The 16056-nt window shown below is 45.1% G+C and overlaps 1 protein-coding gene across 1 annotated transcript in view; it reads left to right on the top strand.

Moving 5' to 3' along the window:
* LOC147633055 (cytochrome b-c1 complex subunit Rieske-4, mitochondrial-like) overlaps positions 1–16056 on the top strand; it is a 42892-nt gene that overhangs the window by 15838 nt on the left and 10998 nt on the right. The window contains exons 2-3 of the mRNA XM_086806052.1: positions 4399–4471; positions 4559–4743. Of these exons, the coding sequence (XP_086662178.1) occupies positions 4569–4743 (175 nt within the window). The 5' untranslated portion in view covers positions 4399–4471; positions 4559–4568. The remainder of the gene's footprint in view (positions 1–4398; positions 4472–4558; positions 4744–16056) is intronic.

Raw genomic sequence — 16056 nt, 5'->3', positions numbered from 1 at the left:
CCAGCACTGGGGCCGGAACGGGCCGACCCCCCCTCAATATATGAATATTTATTGGGAGTATTTAACAAATACAATGCTCCATGGGTTCCAAGAACCAGATGATGTCCATGTACATATGAAAACAGTACCAAACAAATATGCTTGAAGTCGACGTTCGAAGTAGATACTCGAAGCAGAACGACCACTAGCGTGGTCCAGTCTCTACGGTCGTGTGCTTTCACTGGACTCCGCGGAGAGCGCCTCACTGGTGTTCCGAGACCACGCACAAACAGGCGCTCTCGTACTAACGCCTGGCTCTCCCGATCTCAGCACCTTTGGACCAAGGTTCTCCAATAAAGCTTGGACTACCCGGCACCGAACGGGTGTTGGCCGTATAGGGAGTCGGGAATCCCTTATCAGATTTAACACAAAGTACTTTATTTAAATCTGAAAATTCACTTACTTGTGGTTGGCAGATAGAAGACCAGTACCCGTGGTATTTGTGTAGACGAAGCAGCCACCTTGTTGAGATGGCATAGTCGCCTCGTGGTGAACTTGGTGCATACACCAAGTTAAGTACAACCGCAAAGTCCTCAGCCACCTGCTGTGGAAGAAGGAATACCCACTTGCAAGAGAGGAGAGGCCTGGCTGCAGCGTGGAAAGAAGATGGCGTGGAGGAGCAGCCGGCGGTATCCTTCTGTTGATGGTGGCTGCTGTGCAGAGGAGGAGGAGGAGGAAGCGTGCAGAACCCACTTGTAATGGACGCCTGCAGAGGAAAGGGCAGTCGCCTGTAGGAATGCTGCCGCCTGTAGGAGCAGCACGCTGAGGTTCTTGCAGGCTTGCTGCCGCCTGTAGGAGCAGCCGCCAGAGGCTGTACGTTGAGGTTTTGCAAGTTTGCTGCCGCCTGTAGGAGCAGAGATCAAAGCCCGTTGAAAGAGGGTACACAGCAGCCTGCGCAGCCACCTATAACCTGTGGGGTTGCCAGCAACGAAGGAGAAAGAAGTGCCAATCAAGAGCATGCACCGGCAGAGTACAGCCGCCTTTGGATTTTTTTGCTTCGCCGTTAGCAAGTGAGGGAGCGCAGCGTGATGGAGGCGCACAAAAACTCCTGTCTCCCCAAGGTGGTCGCCGTTTTCTTTTATTAAGGTTTGGAGAGGGAGTTTAACACTTTGATTTGGCTGGTCCCCACGATTTGCATGTGGGTGGCCAGTTCTAAAGTGGGTTGGGTAGGTGCCCATGCACCCACCCCCACACACTTAAGTGGGGCTCCCCACCTTGGCCCCTAAGTGGGTGCCCAAAGGGGGGCCCACTTTTAAGTGTGAACATTAAACCTTATAAAACAAAGGGTTAGAATATGAAACATTAAAACAACATGTGCTATATACTCACCACCTGTTCACATGCACCAAAACTCGTCAGAATACAGAGCAGACTTCACGACTCACTGGCAGGCGTCCCCGCTCAGTAAGCAACACGTCAAGCAGGCAAACACAAAAATACATGTCATGCGAAAACAGTTTCAAACGTGCAAAATATGTGGCATGTGCAAATAGTAACATGGACATATCTCCCGTTCATGGAACAAGTACAAAATATCTGTCGGCGCAAAACTGGCACGACATAAAAACATAAAAACCTGGTCTTCCTATGGAGTGACAGTCCCATAGGTAAGACACAGTTCCAGGCACGAGTTTCCCTATGGTGTGACAGTCCCATAGGCAAAACACGGCACGAATACTGGCTCTTCCATGGCGTGACAATCCCATGGGTCGAACACAGTCCAGGCCATACACGGGTGGCACCAGTCTGGCTCCCATCCATACGACACCATCTTGCTAACACACGGGTGGCACCAGTCTGGCTCCCGTCCATGTCAGCAAAATACTGGCCTCTTCACATGAGACACCGGCCTGGCCTCAAGTGAACGAGACGCAAAAACTGGAGATGGACCAAATGGTTGGCCAATTGGTGACACAAGAACCATAAAAGCATAAAGAAGGTAAACCTAAACTAAACAGGGAGGATGCACGAGAGACTACATTTTTGCAAGTGTTGTAATTTACATTATAATGATGGTCCTTTAAATGGGAGAGGTGTCACATTTACGCATCATTGCTTACATAAGTCCTTGAGGGGATGTTCCTATGTACAAAGGACCCTTACACTCTTAGTGGTTGTTCACATATAGGAACCACTTTATTTAAGGCCTAGTTCACACACTTTGCAATATGTCCTAGACATTAGTAAAGATCTACCCAAGGGGACATCACATTAGTACATCAAAACTTTGATAGAGATGTTGACCCCACTATGATTAATGCCATTTTTCATAATGTTTTTAATCTTATAGATTATATGGCCATGCTGCATACCTATGCACTACATCTAATACTATGCTTACAGCCTCTAGGACTGACCATGTTAGTCAGAGGGGCTGGTCACCCCTCCCTCATATTTTACCCATATTTATTCCCCATTTATTGTCCTGGGTATTTTTCCCAGTCGTGGAGGGCTTTTGCTCCAGTCGGCTGCCTACATGTAGTAGTATATATAGCCGGCATGCCTCCCTCACATATTCATTGCTTGCCTAGCTTGTCTAGCCCCTCACTTACGAGGTTCTCCCCTCTTGCTCGGGACTTGTATTCCTTTTGGTGATGATATTGAGAGCAGGTTCTCACCTGTGTTTCCTCTCCATCTCTCTCTCTCTCACTCTCTCCTGTGTTTCCACTTTCCCTTCTTCCGTTGCACATTCTATCAGATAGCTTTATCACACGTCCACGCTACATGGATACATTTGTCATTTGGAATGAGATGTGCGATTTGCCAGATCCGCACCTCATCCCACCAGTCGAGAGTGGAGAGAGCCAGATATGGGCGAGGAATGGCTGCACCAGAGGATAGAATGTGTCAGCTTTGCATTCATACAGAGGCCGAGACGGAGGAGCACTTGTGAGGGCAAGAGGACGGAAGGACCAGATATACGAGAGATCAGAGTATAACCACACAGCATGAAATATGTGAGTGAATATATATAAAAAGGTGAGTTCAGATATGTACAAGAGTCCTCATATGAGAGGTGACTGAGAGCAAAAGGAAGACCAGTGTAGAAGCAAAGAAGGACGTTGGAGCTGAAGCACGGTCGATGACGAAGGCTCGCGTCGATGTGAGGCAAAGCACTCCGAGGTGATAGTGGCAGCGGAAAAATGGTAACGTCGATGATGATGATGGTGGTGCAGTCTCTGATGACATGGGTGCTGCGTGCTTGAAGCAAAGAGGGCTGCTGTCCCGAGTGGTGCAAGCTCTGGTGACATGGGTGCTGCGTACCTAAAGGGGAGAGGGCTCCGTCCCGAAGTAGCAGAGGGGGCTGCGTCCCGATGTAGCAGAGGGGGATGGTCCGGAAGTAGCAGAGAGGGCTGCTGTCCCGATGTAGCAGAGAGGGCTGCTGTCCCGATGTAGTAGAGAGGGCTGCTGTCCCGACGTCCTTGGACCAGGGCTCACAATGAAAATGCGGTGTCCGGCCCTAGGTCTTGCATTTGTCTGTACAGTCATGTCCATATGTGGCATCCAAGTGCAGGATGCACATGACAATTAGATACTGGGAGGGGCATCCAAAGGGGAGGTCTAGTGTGAATTAGAGGCACTGGCGAATTATAGCTCCTACTTCATAGGAGGAACTATATAAATCAATTATTGGGTTCAGTTCAGTCCAGTCGGAGCATATCCAAATCCTGGACTCGTGGCCTAGCATGGACTGCTCCATGCGACGTCGCCTGGGGGGTGGTGTCCTTATGGTATGGGCGTATGTGAACCATGTCTCTAGACGCCTCTATGGTTGAGTGATGAGCTGGATGCCTGGCTCGTCATATTTCTCCCATTCCCCTTCTTCCCTTCTCTCTCTGTGCTACTGGTTGTGGCATGCACTCACCTCCGAGTACCTTACTTCTCATACCGTCTTGAATATACACCCCCACATGCAACAACACCCCCCCCCCCCCCCCCCCCCTTTCTTTCTCTTTTCCTTTTACTACCTTAAAAAAGACTTCACTTCATTTATAATCCTCCCTGAATCAGGTTTTCAGTCACTATGCATGCTAAGATATGCTATATTAGGTTTCTCCCATTCCCTGAATCAGGTTTCTCCCATTCCCCTTCTTCGCTTCTCTCTCTGTGCTACTGGTTGTGGCATGCACTCACCTCTGAGTACCTTAGTTCTCATACCATCTTGAATACGCCCCCCCTCCCTCCCTCCCCCCTCTTTCTCTTTTCCTTTTACTACCTTTAAAAAAACTTCACTTCACTTATAATCCTCCCTGAATCAGGTTTTCAGTCACTATGCATGCTAAGATATGCTATATTCTTTTATGTTTGTGTTGAGTATCAAGATTTTTCTTTGACCTATCTTACGTGATTATTTTGCAGAATTGTGTCTCCATTCATCTTGTTTGCGTCATCTCTTAATCACATTAAAGCATATCTCAATCTCTGATTTAGGGTAAATGTCGAGTTTGCTGCTTGTGTTGTATTTTCCCACCATTTTCAGTGCTGACCAAGTTAATTTTTATGTTGAATTTCTATGCAGATCTGCCACGATGATCAGGGGAGTGGGCAGGAAAGTAACTTCTTTCTCTCGTTTGTTTTCTTTCGCATCTACAGGTTCCAGGTCCTTGGCAGCAGGGAATGGGCCCAGCCTTAAGGGTCTTCAGGATCTTGGGCTGATCAACTCTCCCATGGGCTTAGCAGCATGGAAATACCCAACTGTCAGAGGTTCAGTGCACTCCGATATCTTATGCCTTGCAGATTTCCTAGTTTTGCGTTGTTAAGCTTTTAGCTTAATTAAACATGATTAAAATATCTTAATATTTAAATACTTGAGTAAACATGAGGCAAAGAGCAAAAAGCTGTTGTTTGCATTGAGACACAAGGCCTTGTTAAATAGGGCTTGAAGAGGTACAAATGAAGAGGCACATCCTTGATGAAAGGGTGTGACTCTTGAATGAATAGTTATGCCCTTTGGACATAGAGATGTGTCCTTTGATCAATAGATGTATTCCTTTGAAGAGACGTGTCCTTTGGTGATGACCCATGTGATAGGTTGTGACCCTTCACTGGTGTCCCTTCAATGATTAAGAGTAATTAAGGATAATGAAGAGAGATTAAGTCACATCGTGACATTCCCTCCCACTTAAAATAATACTCCGGCTAAATAATAGACTTTTGTTGAAGATCTTCGTTATTAGGCCATTTATGCTTGTGGGGAAGCTTGCACTGAGAAATATTGAAGACGTTTTCTCTATTGTCTTGCTGTCGTGCTCTAAATGTTAAATCCCAAGTTGTAGCATCATTCTTTAATGTCTTCTTCTTTGTCTGCTTTCAAATGTTGGGCTTGAAGTTGACTTGGCTATATTGCGATGTAGAAAAATCTGAAGGCTCAACCATGAATTCTCTCGATGATACTTGAATAGTATCTGTTGAAGTGTTCCGCTTCATAGTAGTAAAGTATTCATCCAAGTTGTTAGAAGAATGCTTGAAATTCTCTGCAGCGTTGAAAACTTTATCCTCTTGCTTGATATCGATTGTGTCATCCCATGTGGGTAAGGTTGAAACAAATGTTATATCCGCTTTTGTAATCTCTGTGTCTTCAAAGAAGTCCATCATCGGTGACTCATCATCTTGAGATAAAGAATCCAAGGTCTTTTCAACATCATCTAGCTGTTCTTTTGAAGTCATGCTTGAAGAATCCTTGATGTTGTCATCAATTGACTCAATAAAGTTTGCCATATTTGTGTCATGGTTAGGACTAACATGAAGTGCATGAGCTACTGCATGTTTTCCTTTTGAATTATCGGAGCAGTCTTCTGAAGTTGAAGATTCCACATTACGGTTTTGAGAAGCATTGGGTCGTTTAGGACATTCAAACCATCCATGGTTGCCATTACAAATTGTGCACAATTCTATCTTTTGTTGTTCATGAGAAGGTGAAGCTATTGTAGGACGAGGAGTGCGAGATTGGTCACGTCCAGAGTCCCATCCACGATCAGATGCACGTGATTGAAGGAACTGTTGACGTTGAGAATGATTAAAAGATGACCTGTCCTGTTGGCGAGGTTGTTGTAAATGTTACCAAGGGGAGTAGGGCCGGAATTGAAAGTTGTCGGATGAGGATTGTTGATAACTTTCACGAGCCATACATGAACCATTGCCATAATAACCTTGAGAGGCCGATGTTTGAGAATTCGGATTCAGATCCGCTACATGCTCGGCATAATGAATGGCAGTAGCAAGGTCGACAGGATTGTACTTTTGCACATCGGTACGAAGTGTGGGGTTTAAACCTTCAATGAAGGCATGAAGCTTGTCCGTTGGGGACAAAGAATCAATCTCCAGTATCATATTAGTGAACTACGAGATCTAAGAAGCCAAAGAACCAGTTTGGTCTAAGTGGCGTAAACGAGTTCAGGCCTGAAAATCCGCATTGGCAAGAATGAACTGCTTACGAATGACTCGCTTAAATTTTTCCCACGTCGTAACCATTTTTCCAACTTCTTGTCGCCGTTGCCACCAAAGTAAGGTAGTATCTTTAAGTAAGAATGCGACAAATGTAATCTTCTTGGCATCGGTAAGGACCATCGAGTCAAAATACAGGCGAAGTTTGCAAAGCCATTGTTCAAGTGTACGCTTATTGCATTGTCCTCCATAGGACTCAGGGGGTTTAACTGCCAATTTCTTTGTTTTACTAGCTTGCAAAGACGATAAAGAGTCTTAAGATCGTCACCTTCCACCTCAGGGGGAATGTTGCCTTAATTGTCTAGTACTGATGCTGTAATGTCCGTTGCCGGTACATAACTGGTATGAGAATGGCGATCCGTCTGCAACTGTTGGATCTGAGAAGCCAATGTGGTCATGGACTCTTGAAGTTGTTGTTGAAACTGTTGCTACATCTGTGCAAAGCTTACTACTAATCCGCTGGAGCTGGATTGCTAGGCTGGTGGGTTTCGTCTTCCATAGTAGTAGACTGAGATGAAGACTATGCAAATTGAGACTCTGGGGGTTGTGGGTGTTGACGCCTTTGGGTCCTAGTGAGAACCATCAACAAGTAGGGGGAGCAGATACATTATGTGGATTGGAGAAGGTAGGTTACAAGCTAGCAAGGCTGTTATAGACTATCCTCTATGAGGAGGAAGTTCAATTGGTACCGAACCAAGAGCGCTGGGACTGGTTCTTGTCGATGAAGAGGGAGCAGAGGGGGTTTCCATGTCTATGTAAACCATAAATCTTGATTTGCACACCTGGAGTGCGTAGTACCCGTACGATGATGAATTGTGGCTTTCTTGAATATTAAAGTGCCACATTGTCTTGGCTGTTGTTTGTGCTGTATTTTGCGTTTTTAAAAAAATGATGAAAACAGCAAGGTTTATGGTTGATCACACTTGAGATGTGTGTTTGAAGAAGCCCGGCTGAATGCAGGTATTGCAGGAGTCAGGTACTAAGCAAAAGCTGCAAATAATGAAGACTTGGGGCACACTTTTTTTTGAAGTTCGTGCAAGCTGGTTGTTTGCATTACTGGAGAAAAACGTTTTTTTTCCCTTTGTGTCTTCTCTCTAGATTGGCCGCATTGCAAAGGGAGGGTGGTTTGCTATAAAGGCCCCCCCCTTTTTTTTTTTTGCTCTTCGTTGGCCGTTTGCAAGTGTAGGCGGCGGTTGGTCCTGAGCGGCTGTCAGAGAGCTGGCCGATTCATCACTTGTCTCTTTTTTTGTTTTTTTGGTTTTTTTGGTTTTTTTGGTTTTTTTTTCCATTGCCATGCAAGTGCGTGGGCTGTTGGGGTAAAGCATTATGTCCACCCTTATAGTGTGTACAAGCCCATAAGTTTTATAGTACATAGTACACTTAGTACTTTTAATGTACTAAGTGCACTATGTGCACTAGAGCAAATATACATGTGTGATAGGGGAGTCACACACGCATATACCTTGTGAGTTGACTTATCCCCACACGTCTCTCTCTCTCTCTCTCTCCCTTCTTCTCTGTGTGTGTCTCCCACATGAAACCCTAACTGTTTTAGCTGAGCTTCTTTAGGTATCAGAGCTCTGGTTTTAGGGTTACATTTTTTTAAGGGTTTTTATCTCAAGGGTGCAGGCGTTCAAGGTGACATTCAAGACCCCAAGCGGCGAGTCAGTGGTGGACGTGTCGGGAGACACGTACTTATTGGATGTGACTGAGGAGGCGGGGCTGGATTTGCCCTACTCTTGCCGGGCGGACGCCTGCTCGTCGTGCATGGGCAAGGTCATTGCGGGCTCTGTGGACCAGGACGGGCAGTCCTTCTTGGACGATGACCAGCAGGAGGCCGGCTTTGTGCTCACCTGCGTAGCCTACGTGACCTCGGACGTCGTCATCGAGACCCACGCCGAAGACCGTCTCTAGGTCCTCTCCGTATGTGTCACTCCTCCAAAGCCGTCGTTATTTCCAGCACTGCGACACCTGAGTGCTAACATTTGGCCGCTCGAGCTGAGGTGGCACAAGGTGTGCGCGTGAACACAAGTGTGCTGCGCCCGCAGGTGTGCACGAAGGACAGTCAAAGTCGACCTCTCTTCAACTGATTTAGCTCCTACCAGATGATGCCCTCCGTTGCTCTCTGAGCAGCCTCCACCGACGTTGCCACACCATTGCTGTTGCCAGAGCTGCAAGTATTGCGTCTCCAAATCCACCTTTGCCTGTGAACTCGGCTACACGAGTCAGCAAATACGACGCCCCCCCCTTTCCGCAACAGAAATCAAAAATTTTCAGAGGTATTTGCTTCAATTTTGGGATTTGTATGTCCATTATCATCAATTGAGCAGGTACAGGTCCTAATGGCTCAGATTTGAGCACAATTGGCAACATTGGGTGACATTGGTCACATTCCGGGTCAATTGGCAGGAAATTGGGTGTTAACATTTGGGGCTTTTGATGTAATTGTGCCATTGGGCATTCATACATGCTGTATGATGTGAGCAATCTCACATTCGGGGCTAAATTGCAGGAAATTGGAGTGCAAATCAAAGGGCTTTTGTGCCAATCGGGTTGATTTGCATGCAGGCACTGGCATTTGATGCTTTGGGCAATGTGTTGATGCCTGTCAAGCACTCAATGTGCCAGTAAATCAAGGGGCTTTTATGTATTGGATGTATATGTGGCCAGGGGGAAGCATTGTGAAGACTCTGGATGCCTTTCATATGCATTAATGTACCATTCATGATCAGAAATTGATCTTGAATCAAGGGGCTTTTCAAGATTTTGTGCTTGTTGAGCTTGGCAAAGCAGCAGGGAAGACTTTTATGCCTTGAACCCTCAGTAATCCACTTGCAGTCAAGGGGCTTTTGCCCAATTTCTGTCCAGGACTGTTGTATGCAGTGGTGGGGACTGTCAAGGTCTGATTTTCACTCATTTGGACAGCCAGGAGAGCATTTATTGCTACTGTACTTGCTGGTACAGATTTGGTACAACTTTGTACAAGTTTTGGCATGGCTGTACATTGATTTGAATGAGGAAAAGGCTCATTTTCAGCTGTTGTACTTGCCTGTACAGATTTGGTACATCATTGGTGGGCACTTAGTACTGTTGTACAATATTTTGGAAGGGGAACAGAGCACATCTAAGGTGCTGTCATAAATCTGCAGCAACCAGATTTTGGTGATTTTATCACATTCAGTGGGAGGAGAGTTGCATTCGTGCTTCCGCAGTGGGAGATAAACTTTGGGAGAACAACTGTGAGCACTTTGTGTGCTTTGGTGCAGTGTTTGCACATCTTGCAGGGAGTCAGGCATTGACTGTGTCAAAGGTTGCATATTGCTATGGCAACCACAGGTGAGAGCTCTTCATTGCTTCACATCAAGAAGCTTGAAGGCTCACATAATTATGACATTTGGCAAGCCCAGTGCTATAATGTGTTGCTCCAGAAGAAGCAGCACAAGCCCATCAAAGAAAGGGGTGTAATGCCCTCTTCTCTTACTGCTGAAGAATGGGAAGATATGGATGAGCTGGCAAGATCCACCATCATGTTGTCTGTGTCAGACTCTTTACTTTTCAGCATACGTGAAGAGAAGATAGCTTGGGGAATGTGGCAAAGATTGCAGGACTTGTATGCCCAGCAAAGTGCCTCAAGCAAAGTGTATTGGTTGAAGAACCTCATAGGTCTTCAAATGAAGGAAGGGGCGTCTATGACAGCCCATCTAAATGAGTTTAATGGTGTTGTCAGCCAGGTCATCAATCAAAAGTTGGCAATGGACGATGAGTTCAAAGCCACCTTTCTCTTATGCACTTTGCCAGAGAGTTGGGACACATTTAGGACAGCCACTAGCAATTCAAATGCTATGCTGTCATATGCAGATGTGGAGGGTGCTCTCCTTCAAGAGGAGATGAACAGGAAGAACAACTCTGTTGGAAAGTCCAATGCAATGAATGCACGTGGGAGATCCCAGCAAAGGGGTAAAAGCCAAGAACGGGGAAGGAGAAGTCCTGCTCCAAAAAGGACTTGGAATGCCATTATTGTGGCAAGAAGGGACATTTCAAAAAGCAATGCTACAAATGGAAGAATGATCAAAAGGAAAAGGGCAAAGGAAAAGACAAAGACAAAGATGAAGCCAAAGACGCAAAGCCAAAGGGCAAAAGTGGAGTCAAGATTGAAGAAGTCAATGTGTCACATGCAGGTGACAGTGAGGATGAAGTCCTATTCATGTCTTCACTTGATGCCCATTCACTCCATGCAGGAGATGGTCATGGTATGCACTCATGGATCATTGATTCAGGTGCCTCCTTTCATGTCAGAGGTTGCAGAGACTTGTTTGTCAGGTATACTGCTGGCAATGAAGGAGTAGTTTATTTGGGTGACAACCATGCATGCCAGATTCTTGGCAGAGGTGATGTGAGGCTTGTGTTTTCAGATGGCTCACAGCTTATGCTCCATGATGTCAGGCATGTGCCTGAGATCAAGAAGAACCTGTTTTCTACTGGACAGCTTGATGATGCTGGTTATGTTACCACATTTGGTAGTGGAAAGTGGAAGATTAGTAAGGGCTCACTGGTTGTTGCCAGAGGCTCTAAGGTGGACACTCTTTACTTCATGCATGCTGGTGTTTGTCACCATGCTAATGTAAATGCAACTGAGCTGTCGAAAATCTCTATGTGGCATAGCCGGTTGGGACACATGAGTGTCAAAGGAATGTTCTCAAGTTTTCAGTTTTGTGAGCATTGTATATATGGCAGGCAACTCCAGTGTCCCCACAAGAAAGCTCTTGGACAGAAAGATGCTCAGTTAGAGCTTGTGCATAGAGATGTATGTGAGATGCCTCAGCTTTCTTTGGGAGGGGCAAAATATTTTGTCTCTTTTATTGATGATGCCACACGCAAGGTGTGGGCTTATCCTCTTCGTTTGAAGAGTGATACATTCTCAGTGTTTGAGAAGTTTGTTGCTCATGTTGAGAATCAAACTGGCAAAACATTGAAGGCTTTGCGTTCCGACAATGGTGGAGAGTATATGTCCAAACAGTTTCAGGACTTTTGTGATGCTAAAGGCATCAAGAGGGAGCTCTCCGCTCCTTATGATCCTCCACAAAACGGGACAGCAGAGAGGATGAACAGGACCATTCAGAAGAAGGTCCGTTCTATGTTGTCACATGCTGCGTTACCTCATGGTTTTTGGGTTGAAGCTGTTATGACAGCCGTTCATCTTATAAACAGGTCACCTAACATGAGGCTTGGTGGGAAAGTGCTAGAGGAAGTATGGACACGGAAGCCTCCGTCCTACAAGCACTTGAGAGTGTTTGGTTGCGTTGCGTACGTGCACATACGCAGGGAAATACGCACCAAACTTGATCCTAAGTCTCACAAATGCATATTCCTAGGATATGGTGACAGAGGTGAAATGGGGTATAGACTTTGGGATCCAGTGAATAGAAAGATTATACGCAGCAATGATGTCATTTTTGATGAAACATGCATGTATAAGGAGCTTGCAAGGCAAGAGGAGCCTGGCAGAGTCATCTTTGATGATGATGGACATCATGGACAACAACCAAGGGCTGTAAATCAGCCATTACAGCAACGAAACCAGCCCTTAAATGGTGCTGAAAATGGTCCAAATGGACAGCCAGAGATGGCAGAAGATATCCCTATGGATATCCCACAGTTAGAGGAGATACCGGGCATGATTTTTCAACCTTATGGCATGGAACAGGAGCCACCAATAGGTGATATGCAGGCTGGACAGCAACCTGCAAATGATGATCATTGGGTACAGAGGTCCACAAGACCCTCCAGATCCCTTGACAGGCTTGTTCCAGGGGTTGACTACTTGATGCTCACTGACTGTGGGGAGCCCTCTTGTTATAAGGAGGCTTTACAGAGGGCAGACAAGGCTCTTTGGGAGCGTGCTATGAAGTCAGAGATGGATTCTCTCCACAAAAATGGAACATGGAAGTTGGTGCATTTGCCTACAGGCAAGAAGGTTTTGCCATGCAAGTGGGTTTACAGGCTCAAAGTTGCACCTGATGCAAAGCCAAGATACAAAGCCAGGTTAGTGGCTAAGGGCTTCAAGCAGGAATATGGTGTGGACTTTGATGAGATCTTCTCTCCAGTGGTCAAAATGACCACACTAAGAGCTGTATTAGCCTTGGTTGCTCATGATGATCTGGATTTGATTCAGATGGATGTGAAGACTGCTTTTCTTCACGGTGATCTCCATGAGGAGATATATATGCAACAGCCAGAGGGTTATGCAGTGAATGGAAAGGAGAAGCTTGTATGCAAGTTGAAAAAGAGTTTTTATGGGCTCAAACAGGCACCAAGGGAATGGTATCATAAATTTGATACATTCATGAAATCCCAGGATTTCAGGAGGAGTGACATAGATCACTGCTTATACACCAAGAAAGCTTTGGATGGCAGTCTATTGATCCTCATCTTGTATGTTGATGATATGTTGATTGCCGAGAAATCTCGTAAAGAGATGGATGCCTTGAAGAAGAGGCTGCATCAGACCTTTGATATGAAGGATTTGGGTGATGCAAATCACATTTTGGGTATGCGGATACTTCGGGACAGAAATCAGCATGTGTTGTATTTGTCTCAGAAGGAATACATTGGCAAAGTTTTGCAGAGGTTCAATATGGAGGGGGGGGAAGAAGACTAGTACTCCTTTGCTTCCATATGTGAAACTCAGTGCTATGGACACCCCACAGTCGGATAGTGGCAGGGCTGATATGGCCAAGATTCCGTATGCTTCAGCTTGTGGCAGTCTCATGTATGCCATGGTTGCTACCAGGCTGGACATTGCATTTGCAGTGGGAGTGGTTACTAGATACATGGCCAACCCTGGCAAGAAGTATTGGGAAGCAGTGAAAGGTGTCATGAGATACCTGAAGGGCACACAGGATATGTGCATTTGCTTTGGCAAACAGGATGCATTAGCGCATGGTTACACGGATTCGGATTATGCTGGTCATCCAGATAACCGGAAGTCTACTACCGGTTATGTGTTTACATTCACAGGAGGTGCTGTGTCATGGATATCCAGGATGCAGAAGTGCACTGCCTTATCTACTACAGACGCTGAGTATATTGCAACCACAGAGGCTTGCAAGGAGGCATTATGGCTATCTCGGTTAGTGGTTGATTTGGGTTATACAGGGAATATTCCATTGTTGCATTGTGACAGTCAGAGTGCCATCCAGTTGGCAAAGAACCCTGTCTTTCATGCAAAGACGAAGCATGTGGATGTGAAGTATCACTTCATTAGAGAGGTGATAGAGAACAAGCTGATTCAGCTTGTCAAGATTCATACGGATGACAACCCGGCTGCTCTGTTGACAAAGAGTTTGCCTCCAGAGCGGTTTGCTCATTGCAGACACTTGATGGGCATTGGATGAGGCCAGTTTCAGTCTTGATATGGCCTTGTAAATTATCATGTACATGCTGATTTTTTCTTTTCCTTCACTTAAGGGCACATTGCCTTTAAGTGGGAGGTTGTTGGGGTAAAGGCATTATGCCCACCCTTATAGTGTGTACAAGCCCATAAGTTTTATAGTACATAGGACACTTAGTACTTTTAATGTACTAAGTGCATTATGTGCACTAGAGCAAATATACATGTGTGATAGGGGAGTCACACACTCATATACCTTGTGAGTTGACTTATCCCCACACGTCTCTCTCTCTCTCTCCCTTCTTCTCTGTGTGTGTCTCCCACATGAAACCCTAACTGTTTCAGCTGAGCTTCTTTAGCTCCTTCATGGGCGGCCAGTAGAGGGTGGGCATGTTGCTCTTGTAGCCCGTGGGAACGAGCCTTAGGTTGTAAGGCTAAGGCTAATAGCCTTATGTTTTTTTTTACACATCACGTTTTTTTAAATAAAAAAAAGTGAAAAGTCGCGGCTTTTCAAAGTGAAGGGTGGCGGCGCCTCACACATGACGATTCAGCTTGGGAGAGAGTAAATGCACCAAACGATGCCTCATACAGGTGGAGAGGGAGCCAATTAGTACCGTGGAAGGAACCCATGTTGCTCGGTAAACCCAAAGCTTCCCATTGTTTTTTTTTAAAAAGAAGACACTTACTGCATAATTGGGGAAATGAAAAAATCACGTAAAATTGGGCATTTTGGGCAAAATTGAAAGGGGCATTCTCTCTAGTTCTTCCATACAACACTTGGTAAGGTTGATGTTAGGGTTAGGGCTGGCTGATTTTTAGGGTTAGGGTTTTTTGATTTTTAGGGTTAGGGTTTGGCTGTGGCATCCTACAGGTTGGAGTTTGTTTGCTCTGATACCATTGTTAAGCTTTTAGCTTAATTAAACATGATTAAAATATCTTAATATTTAAATACTTGAGTAAACATGAGGCGAAGAGCGGAAAGCTGTGTTGTTTGCATTAAGACACAAGGTCTTGTCAAATAGGGCCTGAAGAGGTACAAATGAAGAGGCACATCCCTGATGAAAGGGTGTGACTCTTGAATGAATAGTTATGTTCTTTGGACATAGAGATGTGTCCTTTGATCAATAGATGTGTCCCTTTGATCAATAGATGTGTCCCTTTGAAGAGATGTGTCCTTTTGAAGAGATGTGTCCTTTGGTGATGACCCATGTAATAGGTTGTGATCCTTCACTAGTGTCCCTTCAATGATTAAGAGTAATTAAGGATAATTAAGGGTAATGAAGAGAGATTAAGTCACAATTGTGACATGCGCCTCATTTACATTAGATAATAAATTCTTGTTGTGAATGACCTAGGGTGCTTTAGGCATTCTTTTGGTTACTACTTCAAATGTTTGCATTTTTGGGTCACTTTATGCAGTGTTATACATGAAGCTTTCTGTCGCTTTTGCATTGTTTTCTGTTTGCACACTTCTAGTGTGCATACTTTAAAATTTGCAGATATTCTTATACTTTATTTTAGTTTTGTTCTAGATTTTCTGGGGTACCTTATAGCGCAATCTACTGAACTTAAAGAGTGCAGCACTGTATTGGGACTCTTGCTCTCATTGTTCAAGTTAGCACAATGGCCTAATTGTAAACGTTGTAAAATTTTCCAAAAGCTACACCTGTTTCTGGACCAGTTGATGTGCATTGTACATATAGATGAGCATGACCCATGATGGGTATCATAGTTTGAGTGATACTGAAAGGTACGAGTGAAGCGTATTAGCAAATAGACATATTTCTTGGCCCGATGCATGAAAACCCACCAAGCGACCACAACAACCATCACCTAAACCTGATGGAAACCGATGGCTGGTCCTTGGACCAGGGCTCACAACATCCTCAGTGCTCATCAGTAATCCAAAAAGGGTGGACCATGTGATCCGGTGTGATGTGGACATGCTCCACACTTGCAGCCACCCTTTAGGCAAGATCCAAGGGTGAGTATGGACTGAATTGAGGCAGTTTTGACAGCCCTATAGGCGCGTGGAGGTGGCCAAGACATGCCATATATTGGGCACAATATGAACATGTTCATGACCTTTTGGATATTGTTTTTGGATCAGAAAAGGGCTGGTCAACCAGCAAAAAAAAAAGGACAAAAAAAAGAGAGAAAAAAAAGAAAAAGAAGAGATCCTT

Source organism: Cibotium barometz, chromosome 12 (genome assembly GCF_041138505.1).
Source record: "Cibotium barometz isolate CiBa-2024 chromosome 12, ASM4113850v1, whole genome shotgun sequence".
Taxonomy (NCBI): domain Eukaryota; kingdom Viridiplantae; phylum Streptophyta; class Polypodiopsida; order Cyatheales; family Cibotiaceae; genus Cibotium; species Cibotium barometz.
The sequence above is the reverse complement of the archived record's forward strand: the minus strand, read 5'-3'. Positions and strand labels throughout refer to the sequence as shown.